At 41.3% G+C, this 18,702-nt stretch overlaps 1 protein-coding gene across 6 annotated transcripts in view; it reads left to right on the top strand.

Moving 5' to 3' along the window:
• The window catches only part of PLEKHG1 (pleckstrin homology and RhoGEF domain containing G1), a 356,257-nt gene that overhangs the window by 283,172 nt on the left and 54,383 nt on the right, over positions 1-18,702 (top strand). For all 6 annotated transcript variants that reach the window (XM_075339532.1, XM_075339534.1, XM_075339533.1 and 3 more), the window contains 2 exons: positions 11,981-12,081; positions 14,052-14,121. In XM_075339532.1, coding sequence (XP_075195647.1) covers positions 11,981-12,081; positions 14,052-14,121 — 171 coding nt within the window. The remainder of the gene's footprint in view (positions 1-11,980; positions 12,082-14,051; positions 14,122-18,702) is intronic.

Genomic DNA, 18,702 nt, shown 5'->3' with positions numbered 1-18,702 from the left:
GTGAACACTGAACAAGTAGACATTTCTTCATGTTTGCATTTTGTTTCTAAGGTGATGTGTTTACCTGGACAGGATAAGGTGATTTATCATTCATGTTTTCATAATCATTCTTCTTGTCATGCAAGAATAGAGACTGTACAGACACTATATGATCTGGTGACTCCAGTAAGTCCAACTAAGATATGTTTCCAGGTCATGTCTGAGACAGAGAAGGTTTCTGTTTTCTATTCTACTTGTGTACATAAGGAAAACCTACCTATGGGTTTGTATTGTATAGAAGGAAATGTGAGATCTCTTTCAAAGAAGGAAGGAAGTTTTAATATCACTTCTATAGGAAAGAGAAACTTAACGGCATTTCCCATACAATTCAATTTATCACAGATAAATGATTTTCCTTGCGATATGTGGACAAGTGAAATAAAGAAAGACAAGGGTTTGTTAGATTTATTAACGAAACAGTTAAAGGAAGCAGAAATTATATTCAGACATGAACAAGGTGAATTAAGTGATATTGAACACGAATGGAACGGAATGTCAGGTAGAACTTGGTGGAAGAGTTTTAGCAAATCTGTACATTCCTGGTCTCAGTCATCTTTTCAGTCAGCAGTTGGAAATGTTTTATTTAATCCCATCATAATCATATTTTTATTAGTTTTGATGTGTATTATATATCAAGTTTTTGTGATGTGTAGAATTCAGAAGATATATAAGAATATAAAAATAGAAATGAAAAAGGAAGATAACATTCTTAGGGGAATGTTAAATCGCAAGATGACTTTTTGACAGAAAGTTGCAGATTGGTTTATCAAGTCAAATATTGGTCTAGAATTTCCAACAAGAATGTATGTGATACGAATGATGACACGATTGAGTTAGGGTTTCCCGGGGTTCATCAAACTTCCATATAAGGGGGGACTGTAAAATAGTGAGTTTATGGAGATTGATTCATAAACTGGGTTACATATATTCATAAATATATGTGTATTTCGCCATCCCCTTTAAGAGTGTCTTTGTGAGCTGGAAATACTGACCAAGAGTCTGACATGGTAAAACCAAGGCCATCTGCCATTGTTCATCAAAGTTGTCAACGAACTGCGTAGTGGAGATCCATGTAATTTCCCTTCCCCATAAGCTTTCTGCCCCGAAATCTACTTCTCTGATGGTGGTGCATAAAGAATTATAACAGGCTGAACAACATTTTTTAGTTTGCATTACCATACTGAACCAATCCCAAGGGCCATGAAAAATTAAAAAAGTACATACATGAATACATCACTAGAAATACCATCAGTATATTAATACATCACTAGAAGCAAGTTTTGAGGAGAATTTGGAGAGCACGAATTCAAGAAAGCTGTGGTGTCTGCATGTGGCTATGATACAAAGTTCCTCACCTCTGGTTCGAAAATACAAATGTTATAATAATCTGTCACCCAACGAGGTATTAATTATGGTCATGATATACATGCCATAGATAACCTGTCGATAAAAATACAATGTCTAAGTCATAAAAGGCACACCTTTCCAGCACATTCAATACAGCAATGCCAACTAAATAAGGCATTTTAAAATATCTTGGATAATATTTCTCCATTGTGTGGCATCACATTTTTTAAATAAGGCATGTAGTATTGTTAAGTGCAGGAGAATAATACATTTTGGGCAAATGGGGTGAATCACCACGCCTGTGAAGTATACAAGATGAGTACCACCATTTAGCAGATGAATTTAGTGCATGAATGCAGCACCAGAACTACCCTCAGTACATGATTGCAGTGTCGGTACCACCCTTAGGAGATGACCGCAGTGTCAGAACCACCGTCTGTACATGAATGCAGTGTCAGTACTACTATCAGCACTTGCTCACACATAAAGGTTTTAGTAGGATTTGGTCTGCTCTGCTACTTTGTGATCACCTTTGTCATACTGTTATTGGCAAACAGTCAAGACTGCCATACAGTAAAAAAATGAAGGAAAGACTAGTGTGAAGTCATTGTCCTTTGTAAGCTTGTTTATTGTAGGTTTCCTTGTGCACCTGTTTAAGCAGAAAGCATGAAGTTTATACAGTGTCTGGTGAAACTATGACCTAACAGGTTATTTTTTCCATTGACTACATTGTAATACTTTTTCAAAGGATATGCAGAGCTTGGTCTGGCCAATTAAAGAACATGTTGCAATTTATTATCTTCATAGTTGTCAACCGACGCAGTGGAGCTTCATTCTATGTTTACATCTGGATGCTTTCGGCAATACGTGCAATTGATTGTTGGGGTGTTGGGTGTTGGATGCCCACTGATCTGATATTGATGACCTTTCTTAAAGAAGCTGTCCTATTATTTTTTTTTTCTTTTATATGTGTGTATGTATTATAGTTTGAGTGTATTAAGATACTCACCTACCGCCACTTTCCTCAGGATCCAGCAACTTTCTACTTTGCTTCTCAGTGACATCACCATAATTCATATTCTCCAGATCACACTGCGCTCTCCGTGACCTGGAAGTGGTTTTTACAGTGTAAGCCTATGGCATGTCACAATGAGGCTATATAGGCTTACATTGTATACATACAGTTCAGGCATAAAGCATAGAGTGAGCAGGATGATTGGCATAGAGGTGACATCTTGGAGCGATGGAACGGAACGATGCTGGATACCGGAGAGAGCAGTGGTAGGGTAGGTAAATATATTAATATGCTCAGATTACACTACATACATATATACTCACATTTTAATGAAAAAAAATATTCCTGGGAGGGCTTCATTAAGGATACATCATCAATATTTGAAGGACAACTCTTTGAAGGACCTAAATTTGACTATGTATAGTAAAATGAACTTTCAGTGTTCAGATACATTAAAGCATCTAAAGCTGTAGAAACCAATCAAACCGGTCTGCTTTTCTTCTAAATATCGCCCCGCTCTTGTAATATTGCAGCTCAGCCATTATTCTACTATACCTTGTACTGATGACTTATTTTACTATATGTTTTAATGGCACTATTCAAGGTATCTAGTTTTCCACCCCTAGTGTTAAGTTTAATTGGTTTGCTCCCTGTTATATTATGGTCCTATTAATGAATCCTAAAAAAGTTAAAGCACCCCCATTCTCCTCTCTCCAAAAAACACCCATTTTTAATTGCTAAGACTACCAATAATGACTAGAACAGGCCTGACCCTCTGTTTTGGAGGACCTTGAATGGAGCAAAGCTAGCCTTATGCTGTACTCTGCCGTCCATCACATTGAATAGAGCAGTCGTCTGCTGCTAAATTCAAACTTCTACAGAATGGTGGCTTAAGGGGGCTTTACATGCTGCGACATCGCTAATGCAGAGTCGTTGGGGGTCACAGAATTTGTGACGCACATCCGGCCGCATTAGCGATATTGCTGCGTGTGCAAAATCGCTCATCGGTGACATGGGGGTCCATTCTCGATTATTGTTACTGCAGCAGTAACGATGTAGTTCGTCGCTCCTGCGGCAGCACACATCGCTGTGTGTGACGCCGCAGGAACGAGGAAGCTCTCCTTACCTGCTTCCCGGCCGCTATGCGGAAGGAAGGAGGTAGGCGGGATGTTCGTCCCGCTCATCTCCGCCCCTCCGCTTCTATTGGGCGGTGGTTCAGTGACACTGCTGTGACGTTGCGGTGACGCTGAACGAACCGCCCCCTTAGAAAGGAGGCGGTTCGCCGTTCACAGCGACATCGCCGGCCAGGTAAGTATGTGTGACGGGTCTGGGCGATGTTGTGTGGCACGGGCAGCGATTTGCCCGTGTCGCACAACAGATGGGGGCAGGTACCCACACTAGCGATATCGGGACTGATATCGCAGTGTGTAAAGCGGCCTTTAGAATCCCTTTTCTTGCGATCTCCTATTTTTCATGGGTCAATCAACCACCTTAAGTTTCTTACACGTGAATGTCTATGAAAGGACATATGGAATACTTGTATGGACCCACTCAGTATTGTTAATCTACAAGTCAGCCCTGCCGGTAAAGCCTCTTTGGCTCTAGTATGGCTACCCTATAATTTGTGATTTGAGGGTTAAATTTCTTCAGTAAGAAGAAAAAAATGATGAGTTGGTTACAGGAGAAAGCACCATGACAAAGACGTGTAATATCCTATGTCACAGCATGTAATACTTCCTGTAGAGTGAAATGGATCCTTAAATACATGGTGCATTGTCTTCTAATTGGTTTTTCTTTTTAGATTTTGAAACTCTAAATCTTTAACCTCGGTGGTCATGCTGATAACGATTTTCTCACCATCTACTCTTTTGTACTAAGAGGTCATTTAAGACAACACACTCAAGTGTTATTTATGTTCTAGAGACATTTAGGAAAGCTCATGTCCCGGTTTGCCTTGAGGTGTTACTTGCAGAGGTTCAAGCAGAAAACAGGTGGTGCTGGGGCAACACAAGACTGTTAACTGAGAGACGGGATTATTTTTATGTTCATTTGAGTCTCCACAGTGTTAAATACCGACAGCTGTTTCAGATTTCAACACACAATGTATTTGTCGCATTTCCTAAATGCACATGAAATTTAGGGGTTTTTTTTACAATTTTTAAAGGAGTTTTTCTACAATTGCAACTTATCAACTTTCTCCAGGATCAGTGAAAAATGAGTGATTGCTGAATGGGGGTCCTGTGTTTCCTGCTTGTTGCAAATAAGTAGGCTCGGACTGGCCCACAGAGGAACAGGAGAATCCACCTGTGGGCCCCTCTGCTGGAGTGAGCCACTTACCCCCAATATGAGAAGTATTTCCTATTTATCTGGACAGGATCCCAGCCTACAAAACTTCTAATGTGCATGTACATTGTATGACTATTGTGAAACGAGCATTCCTAAGATTGTACATTTCCCGATAATCGTGCAGTCTAAACAAGCTGCCTATCACCTGATAAACGAGCAAAGCGTTTCTTGAGGGAAATTTGTTTCATCCAATAGTTAATCATTCTGTGCAGCACATTGTCTTGTGTAAACCTGACCTGTGCTGCCGAGAATAATTCATTACAGATCTTTCAGGGAACATCTAAAAGTCTGCCTTTTTGTAAACCAGCTTTTAACTGACTGCCGATTGGTAAGTATTTACTGATCAGGGGTAGTTTAAGGCAATGGTATGAGTATTTGATGAGTTTTTTTACATTGATATTTGTAGCCAAAAGCAGGAGCGGGCAAAAAAAAAATGCAGAAGAGGTGCCCATGTTTCTATTATACTTTTCCTCTGACTGGCTGTTCCACTCCTGATTTTGGCTTGCAAATACTGAGCTAAAAAAACCTCAGCAAATACCCAACATGTGCACATAGCCTAATGCTGCACAATCTGGAAATATAAATGTCCTAATGTTTTTCTGAATATTATTTTGCAATTTATAATATCATGGTTGTTGGGGCTCAAGTGCCCATGGATCAGCAGATTTGACATTTGATTCTGGACGGTTGGACAGGAAAAGATCTAACAAATTATCTCCTAGTTGGTTCATCACTCAACTGATGGAGGAAGTTGTCACCCAGTCATTTCTCTGGTCCAGTCAAGTTTCTGTAATGCCCACCACATTATAATGGCTCACATTAGTCTCTAACTCATACATTTTGTTTGCAAGACGTTGCATTTGCCAGCAGACATTTCATGCTATTAATACATTTATTATTCCTAGATTCATATTTATCCCAGTTACCTCCCTACTTTCTTCCACATCCCAGCCTCCTCTAAATCCTCATCAACCTCTGTTGTATCCCATTCTCTATCTGCTCTGTCTCCCTCCTTTCTTGTACAGCTGTACTCTCCCAATTGAGGGACAACTCATCCTTACTGAGGAGCCTTTAGCCAAGAAAGATGTCAGCCCAATTCTTGCCAGTCCAGAATGAATGCTCCTTTTCTCAAATACATGACTTTTAATGGCACAATAAACATGCATGATAGCGTAAAGATTTAAGGGACCCATGCACATTAGACTAACATTGACTGAACATGCAGATATTTGTAGGATTGTCTCATAGTCTAGTGTGCAATGAAGGCCTCCATACTGTCCCTCCAAGGGATGATGATAGGGAGGAGAGAAGAATCTGGTTTGACCAACTAAGGACAGCCAATCTTTTGTTCTTCTGCAAATAAACCACCACCAAAGGAGTCTGGTAGTGGCTCATTCATAGAAAATACAAGAGCGCTAGGCCGAACTGATCTGTCTAGCGTATGGGGTAGTTGGAAGAGATTATTGCCAGATGAATGATCGTAAGGCTGAGAGCTTGCTGTTGTGTATCGTGAGTTTTAGTATCCCTTTTAAAAGGAGCTCTTTTAATATCCGGTTTACCTGGTGATCACCTAATTGATAGAGGTTTAAGGCGCTAGAGCTCTAGCAATTAACAGATCTCTGGGACAGCTGTCTCTAAATGCCCCCCATACACATTAGACTATTAGACTAATGTTGGGTAAACTTGCCGATACTAATGAGTCTGACCAACGACGGTCTAGTGGGTACGGTCAACAATCTAACAGCTAGACAGTCTAATGGTTATGACCGATGGCGACATCTAACATATTACAGATGTCTCAACATATATAAATAATACATGAAATAAAAGCGTTGCGTAGTCTGAAACTTGACAGTGTTGAATAATACAAGTTATCAGACCTCCAGACTTGGTTTATTTGTGTAAGTGAAATTGAATCTGAAATATCTATTTCATTGCGCTCTGATTTTACATTGTATATTGGAATATGTCATGTGTCTTTCCGTTCACCTATTAATCTTGCTTTGAACCGGTATGTGCTTCAGAGGAGCGACTGATATAAGCAAGGTCATCTCTAGGACTCTTGCCCCTCGGGAATTTCTTTTGACTAACTTTGCATACATAATTCAGATCCAGACTTGGGATCTTGAAAAGATAGTTGCTTCAGGCAGAGTCTCACAGGTGTCAGTGTATACTGTGTTTCTAAATGAGTCTAAGGATACAGTGACTTGCTGGTGGAAAATACATTGTTTTTGGTTTCCCACACACAGACGTTACATTCGATCTGACATGGTCAAAGAAAAATGTATTTCGTTGATATCAAAGCTTCAAAGTTATTAAAGCAGTTTTCTAGTAAGATTGTAAGTGGATGAATGCAGGGTCCCCTCTATACCATCTGTCAGCTTGTTTATTTTCTGGATATTATATGTATGTAATCCTATTCTCATGGACAGCACCATGGAATTAATGGTGCTTTAACAATAAATAATAATAGTAGGGGGGAGTGAATATACTCGATACTACTCTGTACTCGCCGAGTAGTATGGTATTCGGGCTACTCGTTACTCCGCGAGTATCTTTGTAATTACTCGTAGCGAGTCCAATGTAAGTCAATGGGAAATGTGAGTAATTGCCTGCTGGACCCTATAAAGCGGTCTGGGGGCTGAGTAAAAGGCTGAAATGGATGCATGATTGTTTAAAAGCCGGGCGGTAAAAAGCTGCCGGCTTTTTTTAAACAATCAGCTGATGCATGCTCCCGGCCCGGGTCCTTCGCTCCCTGGTGCTGCACTCCCCGCTGCCTGGTGCTTCGCTCCCCCACCACATCCCTGCCCGATCCTATGTTAGGACTGGGCGGGGCGCGCAGCACCAGGGAGCGAGGAGCGAAGCACAGGGCAGCGGGGAGTGCAGTACCAGGGAGCAGAGGACCCAAGCGGGGAGCGTGCATCAACTGATTGCTTAAAAAAGATGGCGGCTTTTTACCGCCTGGCTTTTAAACAATCATGCATCTATTTCAGCCTTATACTCAGCCCCCAGACTACTTTGTAGGATCCAGCAGATAATTACTCGCAGTTCCGATTGACTTGCATTGGACTTGCTACTCATAACGAGTACCCGAGAATTACGACCTACTCGTTCCGAGTATAGCGAGTCCGACTATTTCACTGCTCGCTCATCCCTAAAAAATAGTAAAACTCTCTTAACCCCTTTAATGACTAATGACGTGCTATGCATAAGTCTTCTACCTGCCGCATCTTTACCTGCAGATGAAGGCTACATTTTTCATTTTTCATCTGCCTCTAACAGCTGAGGGTGGATTAGCGCTCCGCCCATGGCTGTTAACCTGTTAAATGCCACTGTCAAACTCTGAGAGCAGCATTTAAAGCGCACTAGGAGGACAAGCTTATCTGAAATCTAATTGGCGCGATTTCTTAAAATAAAATTAAAAAGACAATATTTGGTCTCTCTGTGTGTGTAAAAGTCTGATTTATCAAAATATAAAATATACTAATCCTATCAGTAAACAGTGAATCAAGGAAAAATCAACATGCCGAAATTTTGATTTTTGGCCTCCTCAGCAACAGAAAATATGTAATAACAGGAGATGAAAACATGGTATATACCCCAAAATAATAGCAATAAAACATCAGCTTGGGGCATAAGAAGGAGCCCTCACACAGCCCAAAAATTGAAAATGTTACGGCCCTAGGAATGTCGCCACACAAGCAAGATTTTATTTTTTTTTTTTTTAAATTTCACCACTTAAATAAAACAAACACTATACATGTTTGGTATCTATGTAATCACACTGACAGGGAGAATTATACTGCCAGGTCAGTTTTATGGTAAAACGTATGCGGTAAATTTACAACACCAAAAAACAACTGCAGTATTCCCCCTTTTTTGCTATTTGGATGGTGTCTTTCAAAAGTACAACTCATCCTGCAAAAAAAAGTCCTCACGTGGCTAAATCGATGGAAAAATACAAAAGTTATGGCTCTTGGAATAAGGGGTGGAAAAAACAAAAGCGCAAAAACAAAAAATAGCCCTGTCCATAAGGGGTTAATTGAACCAGCTATTCACAAATGCTACATTTATCCTGCCATCTCTGGGCTTTAACTAAGTTTTAGAAGGGTGAGTAAAACAAGAAATATAAAAAAATCACTTGGAAGGCCTATCTTCTTTAGCAGGTTAAGATTGCTGCTATTCATATTCAATAGCACGTTAATGGCTGAACAAGCATTGAATGAGTGATTTTTTGGTCAACGCTCAACTAGTTCAAGACCAGGTCATTTATCCCCCTTCGTGACCAGACACAAAATGATAGTTTGCTATCAAATTTCACCTAACATTGATTATCCCATTCACAACATATGACCAACAGTTATGTCATATGTTGTGTCCCTGCCTTTGATGTGGGCTCATACGCCAAGCCCATGTGTTTACTGCAGCTGCCAACATGTTAAATGACAATATCAATCCCTGATGGCGGCATTTTGGCTGTAGATGGGTGTGCCATTTTATGCGTCCATCTACGGGCTCATGATGTCATCGTAGGGCACAAAGGTTTGCCATGACAGCTGGGGGTTTGCTGTAGACTCCAGTACTCCTCATGGCTAGTTTCCTGTGAAAGCCAGCATTTAGCTAGCGTTCATGGTAGACAGTGATTCTTGCTATACATAGAAGTGCTGATGGACTGCTGTGTATTGCACAAGCGAACAGATGATAACAAGTTTAAGTACTCTAAGGAGACTAACAAAAACGGAAAAAAATAAAATATTTCTTTAAAATATCAAAAAAATAATTGTTCAAATCCCCCCCCCATTTTGCCCATTTAAAAATAAAGCAATTAAAATCCAATATATCAAAATAAATTAATCTGATCAGTAAACAGCGTAACAAGAAAAAAAAACTAAATGCCAGAATTAGTTTTTTGGCAGCCACAACACTGGAATATCAAAATGTCATATCTATCCAAAAATGGTATCACCAAAGGACGCAAAAAAACAAGCCCTCACACAGCTCTATAACCCAAAAATTGAAAATGTTACGGCTCTCAGAAAATGGGAACACAAGCAAAATTTTTATTTTATTTTTTTTTTTTTACAAATTTCTGAATTATTTTCACTACTTAAAAGAAAAAAAAAAAAAACAAAAAAAAAAAAAAAGAAAACTGTTTGATATCTGCATAATCATAGTGACCTAGCGAATTATATTGCCAGGTCTGTTTTACCATTTAGTGCACATCAATTATCCTCATCCCCAAAAAAATTGTGAAATTGCATTTTGTCGCAATTTCAAAACACTTGGAATTTTTTTCCCACTTTCTAGTTCATTCTAAAATGAATGGTGTCATTCAAAAGTACAGCTTGTCTTGCAAAAAACAAGCTCTAAAACATGGTTATATGGACGGAAAAATAAAGAAAAGTTTAAGATTCTTGGAAGAAGGGGAGTAAAATAGAAGGGTCAGGATTTCCCACGATCATAAAAAAAAAAAATGATTCTACAACTGGTACTTTTGGAGAACTTTTTCATGCTGACATTCAAGGCCCAGAGGTTTATTTCTTATAGGTAAACTTCCTATTATCCTATAAGGCTTTATTGATGTGTCCTCCTGTGTGGACAATGATAAAGTATACAATGTCATTAATAGTAGATGTGCACCTTATATATGTCTATATGGTGGAGCCTCTATAGTGATGACTTATGAAACCCACATCTGAGTATATACCTGGCCAGATGCCAAGTATAGTGCATATACAACATACACCAGCCGATTTGTGGTGAATAATGACAGGCAGACCGCGCTTCAAGAAAAGATTGTGCCGTATGCATCGGCTGCCATTGTTTTTAATTGGACGATGTGTTGGATTATATTTTGGGCAAACCAAAAGATTATTTTACTTGACAAACATCAGTTTTGATCATTTATTGGGTGATTACATTAAACAAATATTGAGAATTGAGAATTCCTAGGAACACCCGTTTCCATTAGTTGTGCAGTGTAAATGTACCTATATCATAACCGCCGTTCCAATCAAGTGAGTGAGGCGCATTGAGAATGTTTTCAGTCCCTATTAACTACAAACTAAATAGCCCTCAAATACAGATTAGATTAAATTTAACCGATCCTGTTAACCAACTAGTGTGTATGGGCGCCTCACGAAACTCCCCCTAACAAATGAAGTTTGTGGAGTTGAGGATCAGACCGCTTTCGTTTACATTGTCCCACAGTGTCTTCCTCTCCTCTCCCCATTGCAAAACGTTTGAACTTTGAACTCTTGGCCAAGTTGATTGTCCATGTGAATGGGACTTGATCAGCACGGAATGACTGTTCAGGCGCTCGGTGCATCATTTCAGGGCGACATATTTAAATACACCTTCACACTTCCTTGTTTTCCATCTATCATCACCCTTCTCTTCTCTATGAAGCCAGAGCTGTCAATCAAAGAAGAGAGGAGGGTGGAGATAGAGGGAAAACATGCAGTTGGGAGGGTGCACATAATCACCACTCCAGTGTTTTTTCACCACTAGAATGGTCCTTTAAACCCAAGTCCTTGCCCCAGGTCTTTTACTCATTCTCCAGTGTCTTCACCTTTTATTCGGTGCTGGTACAGTCCCACGGCGCAATCTTGTCAGTGTAACTTCTGACTGGCCAGAATTTAGAAGTTACGTCACAAGCTCCCAATGCAATAGTAGAAGAGCCAAAATAAGGTCAGAATGAGGCTCTCATAGACTGTTATTGATTTGTGACCTCCAGCGCACTTCATGAAACACTAGAGCTTCCAGGAGGTCACAAACCGGCGGAGACCGACCGGAGCGACACTGAAAACAGATGAAGATGGCGGCAGGTGAGTCTAAGACAGGGGGCAGGGGATTTAGATTTAACGCACCACTCCAGCGCTGAAATAAATACAGCAACACTGGAGTGGTGCTTTAAATGTTTTACCTCGCTATGATGCATTGAGCAACTGTGCTTGGTTTGCACAGTCATTCTGTACTGACAGCCTCGTGATCACTAATTGTTTGATATTAGCTGTATTATTACTCATGGACTCTTGTCATTGATCAATAATACTATTTAGGGGTAATAGGAGTGATGTCTGGCATTTTGAGTTCAGTTGCCTGATTAGCGGAAAGCATAGATATTTTTATGTTTTTGCACAATGTCATATACCATGTGATTTGATTTATTGGCTATTGCCATCACTTTGCTATTATTTCCCATTTTGTTTATTTTATTCAATTTTTTTTCAGGATTATCTCAACTGCATCTCTGACCAGACAAGACTTTCCTTAGGAGCTGATGAGCGATCGGCCCTGTTTGGAAATATACGTGATATCTACAATTTCAACAGGTACGTTGAGAAAATATGTACGTATTGTATCTGAAATAAAAGTTTGAAGTATTTCTTTATCTAAAATATAATGTAAAATTTTTGAATGTATGAAAAGGAGGCTTTTATTTTTTTTCTACTTGTCCTTCTGTAGCGCCCCTGACTACATCAGGGCGCTACAGGGACCTGCATCCTGTACCCCAGGGTGCAGGGCCTACCTACTGTGGTTCCAGGTTCCCATCAACAGTGTCACTAACACCCGCACTACAAATCCCAACCACACCACACACTTGTGGGTTGGTCAAGTTGGAGCACGGCCGCCCACCTAGGGGTCAGGCAGACTGGTGGGAGGGGAGAAGGAGAGTTGATCGTTAGCCCTCAAAGAGTGAGGAGCAGGGGAGTTGGAGCTCCCAGGGAGGCGACAGGTTGGGTTGCAGATAGTGGTCCAGGACCACAGGAGTCGGGGACCGGTATTAGAAACACTGGACAGGAGTGTAACAGATGCAGTCTAGGAGGACCGTTGGAACCAGAAAGACCAGCCACCTTACCGATACAGAGTACGGCGGGGTACAGGACCCTAGATCAGGGAAGAGCTTCAAGCGCCTTGGTAATTAACCTGTGGAGGATAGTCTCTTTATGAACTTTCCCCAAGAGCTCAGAGATTGGAGGCATCAGCACAACGCGGGCGATGGGGTTCTCCAAAATACCCAACCCACTAAAATCCCAAGTGCCAGCCACCAAGAGCACAGCTGCCACACATAACGGTAGCGGGGCCCCGAAATCTTCAAGCCGAGGGGCCACAATGGTCAAACAATTTGTGCACGGAGGCAGGTCTCCGGACTTGCCAAGTGACACTGGTGGGAGCGGGACCTGGACGGGCTCCCCCTGTAGAGACTGCGGTGCCTAGAGACTTTGGTTTACCATCTGTGTGAGTGTCTACTTATTCCACCTGATCCAGCACCACGACTACCGCAGTGAGTAATCTGACCCCTGCACCCTGCTTTCCAAGGCCAAGCCACCCGTTCATCAAATCACCACTATGTGGGGCCTTCCCCACCTGTGGAGGGACTGACACCTGGCTGCCCCAGACCATCTGCCCCGGTACTCCCTTCGGCAGCAGCAGTACTCCCCTTTACCACAATCCACAGGTGGCGTCACGAACATTCATCACCTGTAAATATCCCCTTACATATGAAGTGGCCGCATGCCCCCGGGTCCGAAGACCCTGGAGCCACAGCAACCCCAGATCTGAGCAGTCCGACTGCTGCTGGGGCGGCACACTTCTACCCTAGGCTCAGACGTGGTTCCACCCCAAAAGCACTAAAATGCCAAAATGAGTTCTACTTTAGAAAAATAGTTCTACTGTCACTGTTTTTTAACAGCATTTGCACAAATTAATAGTTCAAGCAAATATAAGAAATGTAAAATGTTTCATTTTCGATTTATGAGCCCCTTCTCCTCCACTTGCCCCCTGAACTCCTTATTCACCCTGAAATGCAGATTGAACCCATGTTGCTGCAACACAATTCTGGGATTCCGACAGTGAGGATCAGATTAGAGCTGGCCATTGACGTCTAGGGAAAAGAACGGTAGAAGCACAAAGTGTAAGAAGTAGAGTGTCACAAAGCAGAAGCGCAGTCCGTGTGAATTTCATCTGACCCGAGTGCTAGATTCACAGTTATACAGCTCAGTACTGCAGTATAATGTCCTCCATGCTGCTTCTAAACATGTGCAACACAGAGAAAGAAGAACTCAAACTCCTCATATCTGATTGTGCAGTGCATGGAAGACATCATAGTAGCTATGATCTACAAACTAGCTTAGGGATTAAGAACTGAAGAAAAAAAATGGAGACTAGAAGGCCCAATAATCGTGTTACTCCTGATGTAGACTCAGATGAGCTTTTTATGAGACGTCACCTGAAATAAGAGGTCTCCTTTAACATCACTAGTTAGCATTGCTTTTTTTTAATAATGTTTTTTTTTCCTCAGCGATCTTCTCCAAGAGCTCGAAAACTGTGATAATGACCCTGTTGCTATTGCAGAATGTTTTGTTTCAAAGGTAATTTTCCCAGTCTCTCTCATATATGAGAATATAAGTAGCTCTAAATAGTCTTTCTATAGCAGTTAACTTTAATTTTCAGTAAAACCAAAAAAGCAGCGGCTTTAATTAAGGATGTGGGATTTAAAATTTGTATGCATTTTTTACAGACCTTATATTGATCAGTGCATTCATTGTAGTCTGCATTGTATCACGTTCTATAGGCATACGCTCTCAACTAAAAAAGTATACTGTTAAAGGGATTGTCCGGGACTTTAATATTGATGATACATGCTAAGGAAGGTCGTCAGTGTTAATCGCTGGGTGTGTAACACTCGGCAGCCTCACTGATCAGCTGTTCCTGCTGCCACCGGCGGCTACGATGACTCACACAGCTCCATCGAAAGAATAGTGCCTGCAGTCAGGTACTGCACATCTGCCCCCTATTGATTCAAATAGGGGGCGGATTTGCAATACCCAGACATGGCCACTATATAGTTTAGGAGTGGTGCTGTTCATCTCTGCAATTGAGTTCTGACCTGATTGGCGGGGTGCTGAGTGTCCCACCCCTACAGGTCCAACATTGAGAACCCAACTTAAGAGTAGATCATCAATGTTTAAGGTCAGACAACCCCCTTTAAGCATACAGTTTTACTGCATTCTATTTTATGGAAAACAGTCTATTACACTAGTCCAAGTAAAGCTTTTCTTTGCCTTGAGTGAAATTGCCTTTGTCAAGTATTTTCAGATGTGTAAAACTCAATTTTTCTTCGCTATTTAGGGCTCATTCAACATCAGAGTTTCTGATAGGAGTTCCTTAAGGTGGTGTCACACACAGCGACGACGACAACGACGTCGCTTCCACGTCACCATTTTCTGTGACGTTGCAGCGACGCCCCGTCGCTGTCGCTGTGTGTGACATCCAGCAACGAGCTGGCCCCTGCTGTGAGGTCGTTGCTCGTTGCTGAATGTCCTGCTTCATTTTTCCGTCGTCGCTCTCCCGCTGTGACGCACACATCGCTGTGTGTGACAGCGAGAGAGTGACGAAATGAAGCGAGCAGGGAGCAGGAGCCGGCGTCTGACAGCTGCGGTAAGCTGTAACCACTGTAAACATCGGGTAACCAAGGGAAGACTTTTCCCTGGTTACCCGATATTTACCTTCGTTACCAGCCTCCGCCGCACTTGCTGCTAGTGCCGGCTCCTGCTCTGTGCACATGTAGCTGCAGTATGCATCAGGTAATTAACCCTATGTGTACTGTAGCTAGGAGAGCAAGGAGCCAGCGCTAAGCAGTGTGCGCGGTTCCCTGCTCTCTGCACTGTGACATGTAGCTGCAGTACACATCGGGTTAATTAACCCGATGTGTACTGTAGCTAGGAGAGCAAGGAGCCAGCGCTAAGCAGTATGCGCGGCTCTCTGCACATGTAGCGACGTTATGATCGCTGCTGCGTCGCTGTGTTTGACAGCTAAGCAGCGATCATAACAGCGACTTACAAGGTCGCTGCTACGTCACAGAAAATGGTGACGTAACAGCGATGTCGCTGTCGCTATGTGTGAACCCAGCTTTAATGTTCACAGATAGATATCAACTCTTTACAATCTGTGGAGATCATCACATAACCATACAATTTTGTGGACCGAGTGGTTCTCACAAGTTCACAAAGACGTGTCTGATTTTGATCCAAGTTTGTTTCCAATGCAAACCTTTGGGTCTGTGAAAAAGTTGGCGAGCGTTTGGATGTCATCTGTGCTCTATTAGAAGCTTGAGATACCTCAATCAGTTTTTGTTTTTAAATCTGAGATAAACTGATGAAACTCTGACCAAACTCTGAAGGTAAAAACTTAGACTGACCCAACTCTGATGATGGTGTTATCAAAATCACTTCTGAAATCCGGACCGTTTTAAGTGTACGAGAAAAATCACTGATGTCTGAATAAATCTGTATGATACAAGAGAGACACAAAGAGAGTTGTCTCAGCCTGCTAGCATGCATAGTCATCGGTGTGTAATATAGGATATTCTTGAGAGGAAAGTTACTTTATCATTCCAGCTAATGTTTGTACAATAGAGCATATACATTTCTTTCTTTCTTCTCTATATCATCTACGTATGTCTGTGTTTGGATGGAGTGGAAAGCAACTAAGCTAAAAGTATATATGTCTGAAACAAAAATTTTGTCGAAGCCGCACATTTTTTTTCTTCTAGTTTTCTATAAATGTTCTGTCTAAACTTTCTGAGTCATATTAGGGTCTTGTTGTGATAAAAAAAAAAAAATGTACTAGCCAATTGCACCTAGCGTTCAGCTGTAAATTTTGACTCAATGAGGCACTATTCATGCCCATTGAAACCAGTGGTTGTAATTAAGAGCAGGATGGGTTCTCCAAGTGCGAGACCCTTTGTAACCAATCTCTTCTCTGGCCAAATGATGAAGATTCTGAGCAGGGATTAATAAGACCGGTTTCACACATCCGGGCTTTTTGCCGGTTTGCCGGTTCCGGCGCATGCCAGGACAGTGTATACAGTGCAGTGGCAGCGGTGTAACTTCCGGGTCACATGCTCCGGTCACATGATAGCATGTGATCGGAGCTTGTCGCGCTACCACTGTACTGTATACACTGTACTGCCGTGCACCGGAACCGGCCTAATTCCCCAATGTGATATATAAAAATGGGTTTTCTAAACTGGATAGACGTTTTATTCAACTTTTATGATGAGGTATATTCCTTTTTATTAGCGAATAATATTCTATAAGAATATTGCCCTTTTGTGTCTCATATCGTTAGAATCCAATGTGTGTTTGAACCACACCTTAAGAATTTTCATTTCTTGCCCTTTAAGCTCCTGTTACCGAATACAATGTACTTTACACAATATAATCATATTTGCTCTTTTCTCATTTATCATTTTATTCAGTATTATATCAAACGATACAAATGTATATGGTAAGTGTGTTTGAATAGTGCTTCTAACACTCCTTTAGCTAGCAAGACTTAAAAATAGCTTAAACAAGTTATATATTACAGTATAAGCTATTGTATAATGTTACACCACCAGTAGCATCCAGTTTATACATAATTATGAGAAAAACTAAATATACCCTCTGTTATATAAAATCATAAAACTATCAGGACATAATATAAAAAACCTGATTCTTAGAATGTCTTAAAAATTTGCAAATACAGCCTCAGATGAGCACAAACAACATAAGTTACAATGTCACATTACTAATATAACAAAGACTAGGCCAAAATGCAGAAACTATGAAAAATCAAGGACACCCTTAGGTTATGTTCATAAGCGGCATCTTTTTTCTGAGTGCATCTTGACTGCATCTTTTTCCTGTGGTCTCAGAAAGTTCAGCTTGTGGCCCAAAAAACGCATGACATTTTGCCGCATTTTTTTCCTCATTTTTGTTAATGCGTTTTTTAAAGGAGAAACAAAACATGATAGGATAGCATAATTGATAGATAGCTAGAATAGATATATAGAGAGTAGATAGATGATAGAGAATAGGTTGATAGATAATAGATAGAAATAGCAGAATAGCTCTATAGAGGGGTAGCTAGTTTAGCCAGCTGCTTTTTTTCATTTTTTTTTTTTGTTAAAATGATGTGGCGATCCAGCAAAGAACCACATCAGCTGCAGGCTGCAACCCTCAGCTGTTTGCTGTACCTTTGGCTGCTTATGAAAACTTGAGGGGATCCCATGTTTTTTTTTTTTTTGTTTTTTTTTAAATATTTGATTTATTTATTAAAAAAAAAATAATTTGCGACCCTCCATTTTTTTAAAACCAGCCAAAGTACAGCAGACAACTGGGGGCTGATATTGGGTGGAAAGGGCTAACATTATTTGTCTCTCTTCAGCCTAACAATAGCAGCCCACAGCAGCCCCAGAGGTGGCACATCCATAACATGCACCAATTTTTGCGCTGGGCCAGACTGTTCCCGTTGCCCTGGTGCAGTGGCAATCGGAGTAATAAGGAGTTAATAACAGCCCGCAGCTGCTACTTAGACCTAGCTTAGTGATGGCAGGCATCTATGAGACACCGTCCATCACTAACCTGTAAGTGAAAGTTAATTAACACAAATACCCAAAAAAATCCTTTAGTTGAAATAAGACAAAAAAGCCTCCTCTTTCACCACTTTATTAACCCCACGAAGTCCCACAACACTTCCAGCTCTGCTACATCTGACAATCACAGCGAGCGGCCATAGAACAAGACTGCCCGCTGTGAGTTTCACGCAGCAACTGAAGTGGGCTGTGCGATAAGCGCTGACATCACTCAGGTTACCCGCGGCTACAGCTGGAGTCCTTCACCTAATGACAAAAAATCACCCGTGTGACTAAAGTGAGTCATGTGATCAGCGGCACATCACTCAGGTAATTTGCTGTTACAGGTGGAGGCTGTGGCCATGCTGTGGTTGCAGCTAACCTGAGTGACGTCACTGCTGAGTGCGCGGCTCAATTCAGTTGTGATTTGAACTTTACCGAGGGCAGGATTGTTCTATGGCACTCACTGTAAGCTTCAGATATGTAGCAGTGCTGGAAGTATTGTGGGACCTCGTATGGATTACGTTGGACCTGGAGGGTTGTGTTGCAGTTA

The sequence above is a fragment of the Anomaloglossus baeobatrachus genome, chromosome 3 (genome assembly GCF_048569485.1).
Source record: "Anomaloglossus baeobatrachus isolate aAnoBae1 chromosome 3, aAnoBae1.hap1, whole genome shotgun sequence".
NCBI classification, from domain to species: domain Eukaryota; kingdom Metazoa; phylum Chordata; class Amphibia; order Anura; family Aromobatidae; genus Anomaloglossus; species Anomaloglossus baeobatrachus.
Note: the sequence above shows the minus strand (reverse complement) of the source record. Positions and strands in the feature narration are given on the sequence as shown.